The sequence below is a fragment of the Balaenoptera acutorostrata genome, chromosome 4, assembly GCF_949987535.1.
Source record: "Balaenoptera acutorostrata chromosome 4, mBalAcu1.1, whole genome shotgun sequence".
In the NCBI taxonomy this organism is placed as follows: domain Eukaryota; kingdom Metazoa; phylum Chordata; class Mammalia; order Artiodactyla; family Balaenopteridae; genus Balaenoptera; species Balaenoptera acutorostrata.
In genome coordinates, this window is record NC_080067.1 from 105,590,979 (window position 1) to 105,612,962 (window position 21,984).

Consider the following 21,984-nt stretch of genomic DNA (forward strand, 5'->3'; position numbering starts at 1 on the left):
TGAATATTCTTAGAGTTTTTCTATGCATAACATATAACGAAATCATTTTGTATATATCTTCATTTATTAATGTAAACCCTTATGTCATACCAAACACTGCTGGGAATACAGTAACTGAAGATGAACACCCCCTGGCTTATTGAACATATATTCTACTTGAAAATGTGTCTAAACTGTGCCATTTGTAGCCAGATTTTCCTCCTTGGATCATAAACAATATTTTTTTCAATTTGTTTATTTTTTTTCCATAGACAACTATGCCATTTTTTCCTGCAAACTAATTTTTATACGTGCAGAGCAGCCCACTGAATGAGTGCACCGTGGTTTACTTAACCCATCTCCTCCTGTGGGACATTTGTTTTATTTCCCATTGTGTGCCGTTATAATGGGTTGCAGTTAGTAACATAAAGAATATTTAGAAGTGAAATTATTTTAGAAACAAATGAAATTTCTAGCCCTATCCAAATTTCAGCATTTATTGTCTTTATAAGAATCCCTATTTGCTACTAGAATCTGCCATGTCAGACTCACCTATTTGTCCAGAAGCTCTGGAGTATAGATTACTGTAACTAAAGGAACTTTTTTATTTTTAGTTCATTTTCCCCCCAAAGCAGAGCCTTCATATATGTATATATATGAATATATACCCACTGGCATTCCTTTTATATAAAAGATGTTTCAGCATTGTATAAAATGCTTATATTAAAGCAGTCCTATTTGTTGAAATCCTGCTTGCTTGCATGACGGCTATTCCCACCACAAACCATCTTTGTAAGTAGAAGAATAACTGAGATTGTAAATAGTTGCATATGAGTTGCTACAAAAATCATAATTTATGGTTACATTGTCTTAATCCTTGCAGGTGGGTTAGTTTTAATGTGTAAGGTCTCATTTTATTTTGTACCACTCATAAGCCTGTTCAAATCACACACATGCACACACATATATATACATATAATTTTTTAACATGAAGATTAATGAGGAAAATAATTATATCTAATTCTGTTACCATACTGAAGGTCAAAATTCCAATGAAATTAAGTAACATCCTTAAAGAAGCAAGAGAAAGCGGTGGTAAGGAAATTGCTATTTCAACTACAATTCTATACCTGGTGCTACTGTTATTTCCTGGCAGGGCCTTAGGCAAAGCAGTCAGTGTTACACTCCAACTACCTCATTTTTGAATGGAGGCATCCACTCTTCCCTTGTAAACATCGTTTTAAAACACTCGATCAAATTTAAAGTCCTGCCTAATTTCAAAGTCATATCACTTTCCAACTGCAATTTGACTTCCCAGGATTTAATGAAGAACTTGAACACTTTTTTTTTTTCCTCTTGTAAAGAAGTTATAGGGCTTCCCTCGTGGCACAGTGGTTAAGAATCTGCCTACCATTGCAGGGGACATGGGTTCGAGCCCTGGTCCGGGAAGATCCCACATACAGTGGAGCAACTAAGCCCGTGAGCCACAACTACTGAGCCTGCGCTCTAGAGCCCACGAGCCTAGAGCCCGGTGCTCCGCAACAAGAGAAGCCACCGCAATGAGAAGTCCGCGTACCGCAAGGAAGAGTAGCCCCCGCTCGCCGCAACTAGAGAAAGCCCACGCGCAGCAACGAAGACCCAACACAGCCAAAAATAAATTAAATTAAATTAAAAAAAGAAGTTATGAAAGACAAAATGCATGGGATAATTAAGGAGAGGATTTTTTCAGCCTATTGCAACAGGAAGGATGTTCATAATTAGGAACATCTCAAAGTAAAGGAAGGGGACTGAGAAACCCGAAGAGGTAGATTAAACATGGGAGTCAGATCCACTGAGGAAGGGTAGCGGTGGGTCTTATCTCAGAATATATGAGAGCAAAATGGCCATTTCTCAGAAAACAAAATGGTGGGGGGATTTTTCAACCTTTGCTGTGCTTTCCATGAACACTGGGGCTTCAGAAAAAGTTCAACATTGTCAGTTGTTCTTCCATTTTAATCCACTGCTGAATCATAATGCTTTTTGGTCAATGATGGGGCCAAGTGACGACAGATTTCACGGTCATTGGGAAAAATTACCATAGTTTTCTTTTCAATATATAGATACTTAATTTGTTGTAGGAAAAACTGAACTATGTTTTATTATCAGTTAGGTCATATGAAGGATGAACTATTACTTTTAAACCTAGGATCAATATAATTCATTATAGATACTTATTTATACAAGAATGCTTCAAAGGCTTTCTACAAAATTGTGCTGCTAGTTGATCACTTCTTGCCTTAGGCAAGCAAAAGTATCAATAGATGAAGTTAGAGTGTCATTACCAACTACTTTTAAAGCTAGTGTGAAGTAATAAGACTTTCTGAGGTTTGATATACAAGACTGTGTCCTTTAAAAGTGACATATAAGTTCTAATATTTCCAAGCAGACTATTTGAACAAGGCATCGAAGGATGGATGTGTTGCACCCATATTCGTTTCTTCTCTTACTTCTTCAGAGAACATTAATGCAGGTGTTTCAAGCATTTTGCACTTTAAAGAAGTGTTATAAACATAAACCCACTCATCAAATACATTTTTAGAGCTATCACACCACCCCAAAATAGCTTAAAATATCTTTTGTTAATTAGGTTGTACCTTGGATGAGGTCATATTTAAATTAAATGGCAAATCAAGGTGAAAGGAGGCTCACTTGGGACCTGATAAACAGCTTTTAAATAAATATGCAATTCAGGTAGACAGAAAAGAAAGAGAAAGCTTTGTGAAAATGAGCTCAAATAATTTAATAAGACTTATAAAGATAATATGAATTTAAAGTAGGAGAGAAAAATAAGGCAAAGGAAAGACCAAGGTGGTAGCTAAAAATGTGATGGATCCACAAAACAAACTCCTTAAAGTCCCATATATCTTGGAGAAAGATTTGGATTTGAACGTAGAATTAATTACTTTGATTATTTTGGATAATATCCTGGTCTAGATTAATGCAATCAGATGACTATTGCTCATTTGTACAAAAGATGGTGTGTCTTTGGGCAATCAAAGCAATTAAATTGCACGTTGGTCACTAAGTAATCAATATGCCATCTTGACACAAATAACCCATTTCAAATTACTCTCTCATGACTTTATCACTTACCCCTTTTATGCAGTGAATTTACTGGTGGAGAATTTCTGGTGAGTTCTACTTGGTTACCCATTTATCATATTCCTGAACCATAGTTTTATGTGAAACAGTTGGAACTTGCTGGAGGTACAGGTAGAAAGTGGCTGTATTTTTCATCAATTATTGTCAAACATGCTTTATTAGCTATTCCTTCTCCGCCCCTTGCTGACTTCTCAGGTGAATCCCATTGCTTTTTGGATACTTTGAATTATCAATCAATCAACAAGCACATACATACATACAAAATACTCACTTTGATAACAATGATAATAATTTTCAGTTATAATGCCTAGACTGATTAAGTCTGTTTTCCCTTCTCCCAGCTCAGGCCTGCACCCTGAACTGAGGAAACAGCCCAAGGAAGAACGTAGAGTCTACTCTTCAATACACACCTCTCTCCCACCCTCCTCCATTCCACCAGGTTTAGGGGCAAGGAATGGATGGGGAGGATTAGGGAAAGAGTTGGCAAATCTTCTACTGAAATGACTTGTATTTTAGCTTAGTTTGCTGATGTCCTCTGGTTGGCAGGTCGGGTCTGCTTCCCGGGCGTGCAGTCAGTGCCCTCACACAGGGCCTCACCCTTGGAGTTTGATGCTCTGCAGTTGCTATCTTATCGTTGTTAATAATGTCATCTGAATTTGTTTTTTAAGCGAGGTCTTTTGTGCAGTTCTGCCTCCCTCCCTGTGAGATGGGTTCTGGACCTCGCTTTCCTGGCCCCCTCTCCCTGCCCCGCCCGAAGCCCACGGCTGCCCTCTGCCCCTGTCCGAAGCCTCACAGATGGAGGGTGTGTTGGGTCGGGGGGCACATCCCACACCCTGTAACCACCCTGGGCAGGTAGCACCTTGGTGTGTTTGGAAGGTGACTGGACTAGAGCAAGGCTCTCACTACCCCAACCCAGGTGAGGAGTGTTCCTTGGGTGGAAGGTTGCAATCTCCTGAGGTTTGCTGGTTTGCTGTGGATTGGGGCCATGACCAGTGCCTCAGGGATTGGTTTCTCTGCCCCTGGCCGGGGCACAGCAGTGCTGGACCAGAGTTTAGCAGGTGGGGGACCTCGACAGCCTGTGGGGCAGGTGCCCCTGGGCATACATGGGTCCAAGTGGCACTGAAGGGCCCTCCAGTGCTCCTGAATGTCTGCACTCACCTTTCAAGTATTCTATGCTCCCTAGAGCGTGACACGAAATAGCAAATTGAAAACACTGCCATCATAGTGAAGAGAGAGGCTGCAAAAGAAAGGAACCATTTTATACCTTAGAACCTTTAATGACACTTTTCCCCTACCTTTGGAACAAGGAGCTCCATGTTTTCATTTCACACTGAGGCCCACCAATTATGTAGCTGGCCTTGATAACGGGTGTTCAAATGTTGAAGCTTTCAAGGGATGCAGGTGAAGGTTCTTTTGGAGGTCTACACACTGGGCTGCATTAAAATTAAACTTGAGGTCTCTGACTGACCTCCTGCAGCCCCATACCTCCTTTCCTGTCCATGCCAGTGGGCCCCACTGCCTCCTAATGCTTGGCCTTCATCACCTGCTATGTCACTCCCTTTGGCACGATACCTCCCGATGGACCAAGCCCAAGTATTGATACTTTCCTCAGCACCCCCTTCGCCCAGAGGATACTCAAGGGTCCTTGACAAGACAAAGGGTGATAGAGCAGTTTCCTCATGCTGCCTTTAGGCCTCAGAGTGCCACCTCCTTCAGGATCCTCCCGGCAAGAAGCAGCCACTTGTGTCTGTCCACAAACCCTCCCCCAGCTCCCACAGCCATGTCTCAGGGATCCAAGAACTTTGTAACTACACCAGGCTCTTACTTGATAGCAGCCCCAGGACAGACCAGCAGGTTCACAGCTCAGCAAGCAGCAGGTCAGGTACTCCTCTGCAGATGCCCCCAGTCTCTCTGCTGGGCTCTGGAGTCCCTGTCACTTGGCTTGGGGGAGAAAGAGAAATGCTACAGCAATCTCCACTAGTCTGATGATCTTCTATTCCCATATATTCCCTACTGCCACAGATTGCCCTTCAATTTCCAGTCTTCTCTTTACATACTCTGAATGTGGGTGATGGTCATGGAACCTATTTTAGTGAGTCCTATAGGGCAATGTTGAGCACCTCCTCTGGAGAAGTGCAGAATGTAACTGCAGCATAGTGTGAGGTTAAAAGCTGGGTAGGGGTTACTACTAACACAGTAGTTCCCCACAGAGAAATTACGGAGGGGCTAGAGACATTTTAGGCTGTCACAAATTGGGTGCGGGCACTACTGGCATCTAATGGGTAGACGCTGGGGATGCTGCTACAATGCATAGGTCAGCCCCATACAAGAAAGAATTATTGGCTCCAAATGTCAGTAATGCCCAGGTTAAGAAAGCCTGCTCTAAAGCCAGACTGACTAGACTAAAATCTTGGTTCTACCTCTTAGTACTCTGTGACCTTTTATTTTTTTTTTAAAACATCTTTATTGGAGTATAATTACTTTACAGTGTTGTTAGTTTCTGCTGTATAACAAAGTGAATCAGCTATATGCATACATATGTCCCCATATCCCCTGCCTCTTGCATATCCCTCCCACCCTCCCTATCCCACCCCTCTAGGTGGTTGCAAAGCACCCAGCTGATCTCCCTGTGCTATGCAGCTGCTTCCCACTAGCTATCTATTTTACATTTGGTAGTGTATATAAGTCCATGCTACTCTCTCACTTCGGCCCAGCTTACTCTTCCCCCTCCCCGTGTCCTCAAGTCCATTCTCTACGTCTGTGACTTTATTCCTGTCTTGTCCCTAGGTTCATCAGAACCTTTTTTTTTTTTTTTTTAGATTCCATATATATGTGTTAGCGTACAGTATTTGTTTTTCTCTTTCTGACTTACTTCACTCTGACAGACTCTAGGTCCATCCACCTCACTACAAATAACTCAATTTCGTTTCTTTTTTATGGCTGAGTAATATTCCATTGTATATATGTGCCACATCTTCTTTATCCATTCATCTGTCGATGGACACTTAGGTTGCTTCCATGTCCTGGCTATTGTAAGCAGAGCTGCAATGAACATTGTGGTACGTGACTCTTTTTGAATTATGGTTTTCTCAGGGTATATGCCCAGTAGTGGGATTGCTGGGTCATATGGTAGTTCTATTTTTAGTTTTATAAGGAACCTCCATACTGTTCTCCATAGTGGCTGTATCAATTTATATTCCCACCAACAGTGCAAGAGGGTTCTCTTTTCCAAACACCCTCTCCAGCATTTATTGTTTGTAGATTTTTTGAGGATGGCCATTCTGACTGGTGTACTCTGTGACCTTTGACTAATAACTTAGTCTCTTGGTGCCTCATTTTCCTCACATGCAAAATGAGGATAACTGCAGCATCCTTCTCATAGATTTTTGTATGGATTAGTAAGTTTGAGTACAAATTTTAAAAACTGCCTGGAAAACGGTAGGTGCTCAACAAAAGTATTATGATTGTCTCTTGTTTTTGGGCATTAACTGAAATTTCAAGTGAAAATCCCATTAGGTATACTCCTATACAAATTATTTCATCACAGTTTATGCATTCATTTTTAGAAATATTCGTTACTGGCTGCGATTGTTAGTTTGGACAAGTGTTGGGTAAGGGTAAACTTTGTTCCCATTTGTTCATGTGTCCCTTGATCATCAGAAAGAGCTTCTGGTTTCAATCATCTTAACAGAATGAAATAAGGACTTTCTTTGTGACCCTTTTGCCTGTCTACAGAGCTATGAAACGCACAGGCCAGAGCAGAGGTGAGCAACTGATCCCCTGACAACTCCTTTTAGCCTCCCCATCCAAAAGTCCTGATAATGAGTCAAAAGGAGAGAGTGTTAGGCCGAAATTACTCAAATAATTACTTTTGTTCTTTTCTTCTACAGCCACAGTCGCAAGAATTTCCAGCATCCTTTTAAATCAGGATTAATTCTCTCTCCGGGAGCAACACGATATTAATTATAGTTGACTTAGTACAAAGCAGCACACTGTAGCAGAGAGCCCCAAAGGGCAGCGATGGACAACCTGGACCGCTAGCTCCCTAAACCTGGGCAGCTCACTTACCCCCTCCGGGCCTCAGTTTCTCCATTCATTAAAGGAACAGGGTAGTACTAGAGTACGTACCCAAATCCTGAGCCTCATACCGCCCCAATTCAAGAAAAACCCTCATTTTATTTCCTTTAGCACCAGAGAAAAAAATGTGCGGGCTTTAACTCCCAACATAACCCTGCATCCGGGAGCTAGAAGCAACCCGCCCCCCACCCGCTGCGGGCCGGCCGGCGGGCGTGGAGAAGGGCGCCCAGCAGGAGGGGCCGCCGGAGCGTGCGCACGTCGCGCAGCGCTGCGCCGCCCCGCCCCGAACCCACGCCGCCGCCCGCTTGGCTCGCGGCCGCGCGCAACAGGCAGAGCCCGGTGAGTGGAGCGGTCCAGGCCCTCCGTCCCCGCCACTGCTATGTGGGGTGGTGCTCAACTTCCGGGCGTCCAGGCGCGAGTGTGGGTGGAGCAAGGTCGGGGTTGCGGGGGACCGCAGGGCTCGGGGCGGGAGCTTCGGTGTGGCCGGGCCCCGTTCGGCGGGCGCTGTTGGTTTCGGGACGGGGGACGCGCGCCGACGCGCTCGACGATCCCGGGCACGGGAATAGTGGGCACGCTGGGTCTGGTGCCGCCCAGGGTCGCGGATGGCCAGGGCACCAAGAGTAACCACGTGCTCGGCCGGTGGTCTTGAGACGGGACGAGCACACGTAAAGTTTGGAGGTTTGCAGGGAGGGTGATGCAGGCCTTGGCCCCGCCCGGCGGGCTGTCTGGGAGCGCCACGTGGGCTGTCCTCCCGGGCGGCCGGGCGGGCCTAGGAGACCGGCTTTACAGCAGGGAAACCTGAAGTGCGGGCGGGAGAGCTGCGTCTTTCTCGCCCCACCGTAACTTTAAAATGACAGCCTACCCTCCCTTTCTTTCATTTGTCACCGAATATTTCTAGAACGGCTGCTCGACTGTTGGGTCGTCCATCAGGTTAATAAGACCAGGTTGTTCACTGTGTTTTCAGGAAGTATTGGCCTGGGAATCGCAGGCTCTGATTACTCCAGTAATCAGCTGTAAATTCGGCGCCGGGCCTTTGATTTCACTGGGCTCATCTTTAAGTGGAAAAGCCTGATTTATCCAGCTTCTAACACCATCGCTTGGATAGTTTTGCCTCTCTGCCCTCATCCTTTGTAACCTCAGGGTTACTAAAATACATTAATGAGGTTCAATCCATTATTTCTAAAATAGAATTAAAAAGATAAGTGCCGATCACAGCTTTAGGTCAACAGGAGAACCACTTTTCCCTCTCTGAACTGATAAACATCAATGCAGGCCCAAAGGAAATGTTCTAAGTCAGCCTAGGCAACCTTGTTACAGGCAATATATCGTTTCTGTCAGTTTGTGTGTGTTCAACTGAGCTGAGTTTGCCTATGATCCCCCTCTATGTTAGTGGATCTAAAATTCTCCTGCGGAGAACTGTTACTTTTCTTTTTAAACTTTTTTTAAACTCTGTTACTGCAGATTTCTGGGCTCAGCTACCAGAAGTGCTAGTCCAGTAGGTTTGATATGGGGCCCAGAAATTTGCATACTAACAAGCTTTCCTGGTGATTTGACTACACTTTGTAAAACACAGCTCTAGAGATTATAAAGACACACCTCCCTCTCCTGGTTAGTAATGACCTCTGATGGCTAAGGTGCCTTTCAGCTCTGACCGTACTGTTGAATACTCAAGCTACAGCTGCCATCAGAAGAATAATCCCCACTGAACAAACCATCTGTTTTCCCCTAACTCTGTTTTGTGTAAGGCTTTTGAGATTTTTTTTCTCTAAAATTGTATACAAAAGATGAAAAAGGGAAAAAAAATTCAGCAAATGTTTATTGAGGACCACCTATGTGCCCTGCTCTGTGCTAGGCTCTGAAAATGTGCAGATAGTTGTCCTGTGTTAAGACTTCTGGTCAGTGAATATTACCATAGAAAAAGAAAGTTAGGACGCTTAAAAATATAAAGGCTTTGTTTGTATTTGTTGCCTGTAGAATGGGTATCACTGTTGATTTTCTTGTGGAGTTTAATCCTTCAAAGTTGTTTAGATTAGTTGCTGGTTTTCATCTGTGGGCAGTTAGTAAAATATGAACCTTGAATCTTTTAACTTAATCTTTTTACCTTTTAACGCTATGGTCAACTTAAGTTGGAAACAATTGCTTTTTAAAGGCTTGCTTTTTTTTCCCCCTGTAGCTTATAAAAATACTTACTCTAACTTCTGTTTGGGTGGTCTGTGAGATTCAGAGGCAGGCTTGTGTTTTTTTCCAGATAAAGCATTCTCTTGTTTAGTTCCTATATTTCTTACATTACAAAACACACTTTTTTTTTTTTTTTTTTTTTTACTTTTTTATGTTTCTGAAATTGTGATGCAGCTTACTATTTTGTAAGTTTAATGTGGTGTAGTATGTCATCTGTTCTCCTCTCAACCTCCCAAAAGCTGTTAAAAAGAATGGTTGTCTTACAGTATGGGTAGTGTGAGAATCAGAGAAATAGTATGTTTGCCTAATAACCTCTAAGCTGGGTTCCAATGAACTGAGCCTCAAATCATTTCCAAATGAACACATAGAAACAATAAATGATGTAACTTTTGGCAGTAAAAGTCGTGAAATTCATAGTCTAACAAAAGCATTTGTTATGCACTGTTATTTATTTTGTTACTGATTGTAGATGGGAAATATGCTTCAAGTGATTTTATTTTTGGCTTAAGTATTTTGCACACTTTGTTTCACCACACTTCCTGGTGAATATGCTTATACTGTATTCATATACTGTGCTTAAGGAAAACAAGCCTTTTGTTTGCATCTTCCTGCTGCTCACATCCCTTAAATAAAATTTAAACTGACCAATTGTGAGGGATAAGAAATGTGTAGCTGAATATGAAATTACTTTTTCATTGATGAACACCTTTAATGATGCAAACCTTCTGAGGCAACCTAACAGTTTTTAACAGTTAAATGTGAGCAGTGTATCCCGGGTCCCCAACACCATCCCCAGGGTTAAGTGATTTGCTAGGACTCAGAGCTGATTTATTACAGCAGATGGAGACCAAGTGCTTCATTGCTGCAGCAGCTAGTTGTGACAACATGTGTGAAATGCTGCCAACCAGGGAAGCTCATTAGACACTCAATGCCCAGGGTTTTTATTGGGGGCTCATCATGTAGGACCTTCTGGCTGGCATGTATGAAAATTCCAGACACCCAGAAGGAATGCAGGTGTTCAGGATAACCTGCATTGTTTGTCCAAACAGCTTAGACACAGTGAGTCCCTCTTTTCAGTTAATGGTGGTGGGAACACATCTGAAATCTTAGTTCCCAGACCTGACATCCACCACATGCTGACCTTTCAAAGGATAGCAGGTAGCTCTTTTCTGCACAAGCAATGCTGTCTACTGAATCTTTTCGTATCTCTTGTATTTCTACATCACTTCTGGGCTCCAAATACTAGCAGTACTTTGTCTCACTGAAGCTTTGATTCTTCAGTTGAGAAAGCACGCTGGTCTGTTTAACTTAAAAGGAATAAGAAACATTTTCAGAAAATGTGTCTCACTGATAATATATCCTAAGACATTAAAGTTTTTTTCCCCCCAAAGTTTAAGAAAAAAGCTTAAGCCCTTACCCCTTCAATGCAGGCTTTTAGTATCAAGTTGTATTAGTTTCCTACCATGGTCCTGTGTTTTCTGCCAAAAGCACTGGACCTTTTGAAGGAACTGAGCTATTTGTGGGTACAATATTTAGAAGCTAAAATGAAGCCACTAGAGAGTTTTAAACAGCACCCCCTTATCCACGGCTGACAACGTCCCAAGACACCCAGTGGATGCCTGAAACCGTGGATGGTACTGAAGTCTGTATACACAGTGCTTTTTCCCTATTCACAAATAGCTATAACAAAGTTTAATTTATAAATTAGGCACAGTAAGAGAATATGCGAATTGCCAGCATCATTACTCTTGCACTTTGGGGCCATCATTATCAAGTAAAATAAGGGTCACTGGAACACAAGCTTTGTGATACTAGGACAGTCAATCTGATCACCAAGACGGCCACTAAGTGACTAATGGGCTGGGTACACTAGACAGAGGGATTAATTCTAAATTTATTTTCTAGGTTTATTCTGAATTTATCAATTATAAATTTGTAAGTTAGTTGTTGCAATGTGTAACACATTGTTCAGGTGCCTACTTCCCAGGCCAGACCATTAATTCTACTCAGTCCATAGTGTAGCTGAAATACAGCTTAGTTATAATGACAAAAGAGCAGAAAACTGTGTGCTTGCAATTCTGATAGCCCAACAACACAGAAAAGCATAACATTTATATATAAGTTACTGGTCTCTGGGAAAAATTGTTTTTTGTAAGCACGGTGGTTCTTAACCTTTTTTGGGGATGGGGACTCTTTTAAAAATCTGGTAAAAGGGGCTTCCCTGGTGGCGCAGTGGTTGAGAGTCTGTCTGCTAATGCAGGGGACGCGGGTTCGAGCCCTGGTCTGGGAAGATCCCACATGCTGCCGGGCACCTGGGCCCGTGAGCCACAATTGCTGAGCCTGTGCGTCTGGAGCCTGTGCTCCTCAACAAGAGAGGCCGCGATAGTGAGAGGCCCGTGCACCGCGATGAAGAGTGGTCCCCGCTTGCCACAACTAGAGAGGGCCCTCGCACAGAAACGAAGACCCGACACAACCAAAAATTAATTAATTAAAAAAAAAATCTGGTAAAAACAGTGGACCTACCCCCTTTACCAGAAAAAAAAATTGACTTTAAAATAGCATTTTGCAGTTTCAGGAAATTCATATAATTTAAATTCATACATTCTTGAACTCCAGGAGGACACCTGCATTGTAAACGTGACGACAGTTGTGGTTTGAGGCAGTTCTGAGAGACCTTTGGCGATACTCAGGGGAGTCGTTTCTCTTGCTACTCGAGTGTGGTCTGTGGCCCAGCAGTAGCGTCACTACCTGTGGGCTTGTTAGACATGCAGAATCTCAAGTCCCACCTGAGCCCTAGGCGCCCAGGGGATGTGTGTGCACGTGAAGGCTGGAGGGAGGAGAGCTTTGTTAGAAGTTAATGACGTTGCCATTTTATTATGTCTTATTTTAGTTAAAAAGGTAGAGCTTTTAAAAGCCTTGAGATGTAACTATCTTTACCCTTCACTTTCAGCCCCCAATTAGTTTTCTGCTTTATTTTTATTTTTCTGATAAAGTGGCAATTTTTAGGAATAAGCTGAGGTTTGGAAGTGAGGCAGTTCAGGTGCTTAAGGACCTGGGAGCAGGCAGCTTCTTGCCCCAGCCATCAGGTGGCACCTCTGGCCCAGGTGGCCTCCAGGACAGCAGCTGGGGGTAGTGCTTTGGTGGGGAGCACCTGGCCGTGGGCAGCTCTTGGTGGTTCTTGAGTCAAGTATTTATAACTCAGAGTGCATCTAATTCGATTTGGGATCTGGTGCTGATTAAAGCCAACTTTAAGATTTCGACTTTGCTGTGTCAATGGCCACAGGCTAAAACTGTGACTAGGAACTGCTGAGATAGTTGAATCATTTAATTTGGGATAATTATACCTTCCAATAAGTAATGAATTCCATGACTTAGTGCTTGTGTACAAGAAAAACATGCCTTCCTTTCTGTGAATATGTGATCTGCATAGTGTTTGAGGCTGAATCATATCTTGGAAAAAATGGTGTTGGCTTCAGGCTGTATCTTATTCTGGTAGAAATGGCCTTGGCTTAGGAAGAGTTCGCACAAAGGCCTAATAGTCATGCAAGTTGTGTGTATGAGAGCCTCTGACACCGGCACTGGGACGCCTAAACACGAGTGTTTTCTTCTTTTTGGCAGGTTTGTGTTTCCTCACTGCCTTGCCTTGAAGACAACGATGCCAAAGAAAGTGAAGCCTGCAGGGGATGGGAAGGAAGAGGGGCCTGTGCCCTGTAAGCAGGTGAAGGTGGAGGCAGCTGGTGGGCCTTCCCCTTTGAACCTTGACAGTCCCAGTGGCCTCTTTGAAAGTTTAATCTCGCCCATCAAGACAGAGACTTTTTTCAAGGAATTCTGGGAGCAGAAGCCCCTTCTTATCCAGAGAGACGACCCTGTGCTGGCCACATACTACCGGTCCCTGTTCAGGCTCTCAGATCTGAAGAGTCTGTGCAGCCGGGGTATGTACTATGGAAGAGACGTAAATGTCTGCCGTTGTGTCAATGGGAAGAAGAAGGTTTTAAATAAAGATGGCAAAGTGCACTTTCTTCAGCTGAGAAAAGATTTTGATCAGAAAAGGGCAACAATTCAGTTTCACCAACCTCAGAGATTTAAGGTAACAGGTTCTCCCCAGTGCAGAATCCTGGTGTGTATTAAAGTGCTAACATTTGGCCACAGATCAGCTCGGGGTAAATCTGTTTTGATGATGATTAGGCTGCTGCCAGTTTGAGAAGAGGTAGCACCTGTCTGGTCTTCAAATGCATTACAACTTCAGTGACTTTATGTTCCCTTTTGGCTAAGCTGTTAGAATCTGCAACAACTCAGGCTGGACATGGTGAGGTGTCATTGAGCTGCAAAAACTAAATTATACTTCAGGCTTATAAAGTTTGTTAAAGTGACGTTACACCTCCAGGAGCGTTTCCGTGGGCTGGTTTATGTTTTGACACATGGTAGACATTTCTGTTTGGCTTGTCCCTTCACTGTAACTTAAGGCACGATAGTGTCAAGGTGATCATTTTTTTCTTGAAGTTTCCTCCCTCTACTGCCTACATCTGCCTAAGCAGAGGCTTCTGAGCAGTGACCAGACCACATACCAGATGCACGTTTAAGAAAGAGACTTCACCCTTATTAACAGCAGCCCGTCTGGCACTGAGGGGCAGGGTCCTGGAACTGCTGCTGGGGGGCATTCGCAGGTGGAGGGTAGGTTGGATTTGCAAGTCGGGAAGACTGGCTAACCTTTTATTTATTCTGCATCAGTGGTTGACATTTGAGAAATAATTTGCCTCCTCTGTGCTCAGTTTCTGTGTTTATAAAATGTAGACTTAGGATGAGCTAATCTGCTCTTAGAGGCATGAGATCTTTACGTGACAGGTGGCCCAGAACAATTGAGGGCCCATTCTGAGTTTTACATAAAGTTTATCCCCATTCAGAAATGCCCTCCTGTGACCCGTGGCTGAATCAAAATGTCAGCTTGGGAGGAGGAGGAGGAGAGCAGCTCGTGCAGTTCCACACTGAGGGCGTGGCTTCTGGCTGTGTGATGGCTCCTAGGACTTTGTCATCAATTACCAGTAATGCTTCTCATGACTGAACTCGAGGTGCCCTGTTAGATCCATTAGGCCTCCCTCATCTGTTGAATGCCTTTCCCTTTCTTGTCTACAGGATCCTGAACCTATTTGTACTCTGGATAAAGTACAAGTACTCTTAGACTTTTCGGTACCAGTACTCATTCCAAAGGAGTGAGGCAATCATGAGCAGTTGAAATGTCCTTGGAATGCCAGCCTTTTGTCCCTAGCACCCAAAAGGAATTTATAAATCACTTGCAGACCAAGTCATGACGTGTATTCAGAAAATATGGACACCGAGGTACTTCCCTCTGAGCTTGTCCTTGACTCTTTACTTAGCTAGAAGTAGCACTTTTTTTAAAAGAGTGGTTTTTAGACACCTAAGAACTATGAATAGAAAAGATCACTGATGTTGATTACATGTAATTTGTTCACAGACCAGCAGAAAGTTACTGTTTGGCATATGTGTGGTGTCCTCTGTCATGGCTGTCATTTTTGTGCTTTAGTATCATCTTGGGCTCTTCTCTGCTCGTCTGCTTAAGTGCTGCATGTTCCTCTTCCCCAATTTCAAGTGGCCAAGACTGTGTTTCCTTTGCCCTGTTGACTCAGCTCCCTAGCCATGTTTATTAAAGCAGGAAGGATGAGCTTTCCCATCTCAACTCAGCCCCCAGGCTAGACTAGGATGCATCCTGTTTTGCTTTGTTTTTTCCACCACCAGGACTTGAGAAGTCTGTAAGCCTCAGGAGCTCACCCTCTTACACTAGAAGCTGGGTTCCAAGTATTATGACCAGATTTAGTGTTGTGTGTGTGTGTGTGTGTTTACTAATGGATATGTCGATATCAGGATAGAGAAAGTGTAGAGGCAGTTCCTCATTGGCCAGATTGAGAGACTATCAGAGTGAACAGTCAGCCCTTTCTTTATCAGGTCACACAGTGTGCACAGTTTATTATTCTAGTTTGTCTGGAAATGAGTAAGGAGGTAACCAGAGAGTGGTGGGTTGTTCCCCATCCGCTTTGGGTAATCCGTGTATCAAGCGTCCGGATGAGTTTACCAGATATTTACATGTGTTCACTTTTGAACCCTCCAACAGACATTTGAAATAATCGGGGCAATCACTGTGGTCTCCATTTTACGTGGAAAAAACGAGTTCACAGATGTGACTTTTCCATAGCTACTAAGTAAGGACATCTGATTCCAAAATTAAAGCATTTTCCTAACCATATATCTAAAGAAATTAATTGAAATGTAGTAGGGCTTTTGGCATGTTTGCTTTCACCTCTAGGTGTGAGTGTGGGCTTCTGGTCTTAGCTGTTGTGTTCAGCTGAGTGTGCAGGTAGGTCAGTGGAGAGAGGAGGAGCCTCCCCTTTCCCTTTCCCATTGTTCTGGGGTCCTCCTTGGCATCTCCACACATAGTTGGGAGTCATGAGTCAAAGGAGACAGATTTCAGGAGCCTTGTTTGTGCCAAAGTCAGCGCTGGTGAAGCCATAACAGTTGTACGCTGCTTTGCAATGTAAATAGGCTTTGAGATAAATATATTGTTTCCCACAGTCTTAGGGTGGGAGTCTTCCTTTGCAAATAAAGAAGCTGACTTGTACCTACAACTTGGACTGTGGTGATTTGACTCCAGATCCCTTTCTACTGGGCCACACTGGGCAGACTGAGAAGCTAAAGGTTCTATTTCCAGGAGAGATAGAAAAATTGTACAAATGATGGGGTTTTCAGTAACTTTTTTTTTTTTTTTTTTTTTGGCTGCGTTGGGTCTTCGTTGCTGCGCGTGGGCTTTCTCTAGTTGCGGCGAGCAGGGGCTACTCTTCGTTGTGGTGCGCGGGCTTCTCATCGCGGTGGCTTCTCTTATTGTGGAGCACTGGCTCTAGGCGCATGGGCTTCAGTAGTTGTGGCTTGTGGGCTCTAGAGCGCAGGCTCAGTAGTTGTGGCACATGGGCTTAGTTGCTCTGCGGCATGTGGGATCTTCCCGGACCAGGGCTTGAACCCGTGTCCCCTGCATTGGCAGGCGGATTCTTAACCACAGTGCCACGAGGGACTTTTAAGAAGAAAAGAGACATGTACTCCTTAATAACAGACCCAGAAGCTTGAGTTGGGGGCCATAAAGTCACCCATATGGTCCTGAGACACCTCTCAGGCCATCAGAGACAGAGAGAAAGAGCGAGAGAGAAACTGGTTCCAGTTACTGTATAAATGTAATTACAGGGCCAGGTCCTGCTGGCCCCTCCCAGGTATAAATTAGGCAGCTTGGGAGATCTGTTAACTCTCTGGAGCTATTCAGATGCCATAAAATCATTCTTCCTGTGTTGCCTGAGATGTGTAAGTAGAGAAGCTCAGCGGTCTATACTGAAGATGTCTCCCAAAGCTTTTTTCATGCTGACCCAATTCTTTCCCACTTGGCATTTTTAATACTGTAGTTTTTTTTGTTTTTTGGTTTTTTTTCAGTCCAGTGGTAGGATTGACTCCCAAGCTGTGGTCACTGGTCTACTCAGCAAATACTTTAAATGTTTCAATGTCTTGTGTGTGGCAGGCACTGTACATTCATGTGCTTGAAGGGGCTCTGCAGTGTTCTTTGTAGGTGACTTCTTTAAGGTAGTTCCTTAGAGGGGCAATATAGAGTCATGGTTAAAGGTGTGGGCTCCGGAGCCAGGCTGCATGGATTTGAATCCTGGCTGCATCATTCATTGGCTGTGTGTTCTCATGCCCGTTTCCTCATCGGCAAACTGAAGATATTGATAGGCCCCACCCTATGAGACAGGGTGGCTGGGAGGGTTGTACAACTGAAGTAGGTAAAGCACTTGGAAACAGTGCCTGGCACGTAGGAAGTGCCGATACCTACGTGGCCTAACCGCTGCCTCTCCTCCCTCACCTGCCTTGGGACAGTCAGGTTTCTTCCGTGCAGGGATGTGCGGCTCCTCTCTAGGCCCCTCAGTCCGACTTAGGCCCTGAAGAGCTGATCAGGGACTGGAGAGAGGGAGCATTCCTCGACCCTGTTACCCCTTCGCTGTCTGTACCCCCTTCCTAGGTTGTCATTTCTGCTCCCATTGCTCTAAGTACCCTTTTGTGCAGGCAGTTCCCAGATGTAACCCCTATAGCTCTTCGTCTTGCCAGAACTTCAGACTTAGCCAGCCAGCACACGGGGGTCTTAGCAGCTCACACTTCACACTTCTAATGTACGGCTTTTCTTTTCTCCCCCCTGAAAGCTTGTTCTTTAGCAAATCTTTCCCATTTCAGTGGAACTGGGAGCTGACTAACTGCTTCAGTCAAAAACCCAAGAATGTTTCTCTGATTTATTCTCCCCACTCCCATACCCCTGCCATCAGCACGTCCTGTCAGTGCTGCTTCCTGAGCGCATCTCGACTTTTCTACTTCTCTCTCCCTCGCCCACCACCCTGGTCACTCCCAGCCCACGCTGCTGCCTTCGTAGCTTCCCCACGGCTCTCTCTTGCTTTTCTACGATCAGTTCCCCACACCGCAGCCTGAGTGAGCTTTTATAAGTGTGCATTGGATCCTGTCCTTGTCCTGCTTAAGATCCTGTGACTCCCTGTTGCCTGCCTCTCCAGTCTCGTCTGCCGCTGCCTCTTCTCTGCGCTGTTCTGCACGAGGACGCAAGGGTCCTGAGGACAGAGGTGCTGGCTTGGGCACCGTTGAATTCCAGGTGTCTGGAACATAATAGCTGTGCGATAAAGACTTGCTGAGCGCATAAGAACATATTCCTTGTTTCTAATGTATTTTTCACCTCTTTCCCCTCCATCTTTTTTTTTTTTTTTTTTTTTTAAAGGATGAGCTTTGGAGGATCCAGGAGAAGCTGGAGTGCTACTTTGGCTCGTTGGTTGGCTCGAATGTGTACATAACCCCTGCGGGTTCTCAGGGCCTGCCGCCCCATTATGATGATGTAGAGGTGAGGGGGGAGGAAACTGCTCGGCTCCGGGAGGACGAGTTGCTGCCAGCCCGGGTTAGTGGGTTGTCAGGGTTCAGTTCAGCTCTCAGGCCGGGTCTCTGCCCACTCATCCTGTGCGGGCTCTGCAGAGCTTGACCTCCCTCATCGGGATGTTGGGCCAAAATTAATCCCATCAAACTGGTTTCCTGCTCCTTCAGAAAGGGGAGATTGTTTATTTACTAATACAAAGAGCCACACATTCCTCCGAAATAGGTTTTTTTTGAATTTTCTACAGAAAAGTGTGATTGGCTTTTTCTTTAATTTCATAATGTATGGTCTTTAATAAGGTGAGGTCTTAAGTAATTCTCACATCTGCTTTCTTTTGTCCTTTTTCTGTAGCTACCAAAAGTATATATTTTTTCCATTTGTGAAGATCTTGGGGCAGCTTGAGTGAAGGTCAGGGTTTCACTTAAGCACTTGGCGCCTTGACAAGTGTTGATTTCATTCTCACGTGGCTGCCGAAAAGAGTTAACTCTTCGGCTTAGGCATTTCATAGCTTTATTTTTGTACCAAGACAATGTGTGAGCACAGAGTTATTAGTAAAAAACCTCTTTTTTTTCCCCCCTCCTTTGAGAGCAATTTGATATCAATACAGTTTCCAAAAAAATTTTTAAAAAAATATTGCTAATAGGGCTTCCCTGGTGGCGCAGTGGTTAAGAATCCGCCTGCCGATGCAGGGGACACGGGTTCGAGCCCTGGTCCGGGAAGATCCCACACGCCGCGGAGCAACTAAGCCCGTGCGCCACAACTACTGAGCCTGCGCTCTAGAGCCCGCGAGCCACAACTACTGAGCCCACGTGCTGCAACTACTGAGCCCACGTGCCGCAACTACTGAACCCCACGCACCTAGAGCCTGTGCTCCGCAACAAGAGAAGCCACCGCAATGAGAAGGCCGCGCACCGCAACAAAGAGTGGCCCCAGCTCGCTGCAACTAGAGAAAGCTCGTGCGCAGCAGTGAAGACCCAACGCAGCCAAAAATAAATAAATAAAATAAATAAATTAAAAAAATATATATTTCTCACAGAACTTTAAAATATCTTTGGTTGAATGAAGAATTAAAAAACTTGACATTTTCCTATGTGCCAAGGATTGTATTCAGGATTTTAGACACTCAGTAATACCTGAAGCTTGGCTTTTCCATCAGAGATTATGGGCTTTCAGCTGTCTGATGGAAGATTTAAAAGAATGAGATAGCGGGATAGATATTGGGATATAAAGAACTCAGCGAGGCTTTCATGAAAGTGAAAAGAATGACTAGCCCTCCAGTGTCAGACTTCACGATTACCTGTTTTTAAAAGTGAATACCAGTAGTGGCAACTTTAAGTGTATAGTGAAATGTATCTGTGATCTTTTATTTTTATTTTTTATCTGAAATTTGTGATTCAGCTAAGCCCTGAGAGGGCTAACACTGTAGAAGCACTTTGCCTCCTGAGTTGTCTGGAGGCTCTCTGACACTCCGGGGTCCTGTGCTTTCTGTAGGTTTTCATCCTGCAGCTGGAGGGAGAGAAACACTGGCGCCTGTACCACCCGACAGTGCCCCTGGCGCGGGAGTACAGCTTGGAGGCTGAGGACAGGATCGGGAGGCCAGCACACGAGTTCACATTGAAGGTACGGGCCTGCTTTTGTGGGGGCCTCTCCTGAGACAGGTTTGGTTTGAGGTTTGTGTAATGGTCCCCGGCAAATGTACCCAAGAGGCTGGGGGCAAGTGGCTCTCATTCCAGCTAGCCAGCATTGGGGGGGGGGGGGGGGGGCGCTTCTTAAAGGACACTTGGTAGTTTGTAGCTGCGGAAGTGAGCTGAGGAAATGTTAAGTTCATTTTCCAAATCACCTGTCTCCAAATATAATCCAAGTGCAACGGGAATGAATTATGAATTCGGTAACCACTGACTTCTCTAGAGCAAAAGTGGAAGGCATGGCCAGTGGTCACCGCTGGGTCATAGGCTGCTTGAGCAGAGCACGGCCAGGGACCCCTTAGTTTTTTTTTGTTGGTAAAATTCCAGTCTGACCCCTTTTCCTCCTGATTGTGCGGTGGACTCTCTGCGCTCCCTTCCCCCTGCACATAGTCCCCGGAAGAACAGTCATCACGAAAGCCCTTGAGGAGGCCTTCCCCAGGAAGCCAGGTGGCTCGAGCATGTGCTGGTTCGCTGGCATCCTGCTGCTGAGAAAGTGTGTCTTTGAGCAGTTAGCTGGATGGGATCATAGCCAATCCCCAGCAGCTGGGGTTGTTGAGGAAAAAATCTTGGATAAGAATAGCTGCATAATTCAATTTTATACCTTTTCCTACAGAACTTAAAATTTAATTTCCTTCAGTGGTAATAAGAAAATAGGTAATTTAAACCATGCCGAAGATTCTAACCAAACTGATAGACTTGCATATGGTTATTGTTTTTGTATTTCTTGTGTCTTGAAGTTATACTTAGTATCTAATTCCTACTCAGGGCCTCGTAAATCTTTCTTGATTTTAAGGTCTTTGCCTGCCTGCCATAACTGGGAGAAACAATCTCCCTTTTTAGGATGGGTGCCTATGTTATAGGGGACTTGAATAACTACAACAGTAAAGATACCTTTCTTCATTTTTTTAATGTTCTTGGTCAGCAATCAGCAAACTATGCTGGCCTGCTGCCCGTTTTTGTGTATAAAGTTTATGGAAACACAGCCACACTCATTCCTTATGTACTGTCTAGGGCAGAGTCAGCGAGTTGCCACAGGGACCATGTGGCTCACAAACCACAGATATTTACTGTCTGGCCCTTTACAGAGAGAGTTTGCCAACCCTGCTCTTGGCTGATTAATTTTAAGCCAAAGACTAAGCTGTCCATGGCCTCTGAGGCCAGGGCTGAGTTACTCAGACTGACATCTGGCTACTTGCCCTGCCCGAGAAGGTCGGGCTTCATGTTGGTCATAGAGGGCATGGGGCTTGGAGGAGATGGAGCACTGCACGCTAGTCATACCCATCCTGATCACAGCTCACTACGAGGAGCCCTGAGTCTCCTGGAAGGAGAAAGACGGCGCTGTGTCCTGCGGGGACTTTCAAGGTGTATGTCTATTGAGTTTTTAATCAGTGGAATTCTTCAAATGAAATCTTGCATAAATGCCCCGTGTATGAAATCGAAGATCTGAGTCGCTCTGGGTGGGGGTGGGCTTGGGGGCTACGATGAGCAGTCTGGAGCCCTCCTCAGCCCTCTTCCTTCCTACCCAAGTGGCAGCCTGACTGGTACGTCTGCCAAACCTGAGGTCTTGGGGTGAAGACCACCCCTATAATGGAAACACATCTCTGTGGCTTGGGGATCTGACAAACCTGGGTTTGAATTCAGCTGCTGTCACTTAATGAGCTGCATGTCCTTGGGCAAGTTATTGATCTCTGTCTCAGTTTCTTCTTTATTAAAATGGAGATCATCATGTTTATCTTGTAGGTTGTAAAGATTTAAAAATATTACTTTGATGCTGCCTTTACAGTGAAATTCCATGGAAGTGATGGCTATATGTCAATGTATTGCTGCCTATCAAATTAGCACAAACTCTGTGGCTTGAAACAACACAAATTATCTTGTAGTTCTGCAGTTCAGAGGTCCAAAAGGGGTTTCACTTGGCTGAAATCAAGGTGTCAGCAGGACTGTTTTCGTTCCGGAGGC

At 44.5% G+C, this 21,984-nt stretch overlaps 1 protein-coding gene across 13 annotated transcripts in view; it reads left to right on the plus strand.

The window, feature by feature from the left end:
- The first annotated feature begins 7,461 nt into the window (after window positions 1-7,461).
- RIOX2 (ribosomal oxygenase 2) overlaps window positions 7,462-21,984 on the plus strand; it is a 30,856-nt gene continuing 16,333 nt past the window's right edge. For 4 of the 13 annotated variants that reach the window (XM_057544997.1, XM_057544995.1, XM_057544996.1 and 1 more), the window contains exons 1-4: window positions 7,462-7,536; window positions 12,994-13,462; window positions 18,194-18,367; window positions 19,832-19,960. In XM_057544997.1, coding sequence (XP_057400980.1) covers window positions 13,031-13,462; window positions 18,194-18,367; window positions 19,832-19,960 — 735 coding nt within the window. In that variant the 5' untranslated portion in view covers window positions 7,462-7,536; window positions 12,994-13,030. Of the gene's footprint in view, window positions 7,632-7,680; window positions 7,863-12,993; window positions 13,463-18,193; window positions 18,368-19,831; window positions 19,961-21,984 lie in introns of those variants that run through there. The other 9 variants (XM_007164064.2, XM_007164067.2, XM_057545001.1 and 6 more) reach the window with 8 other exon arrangements.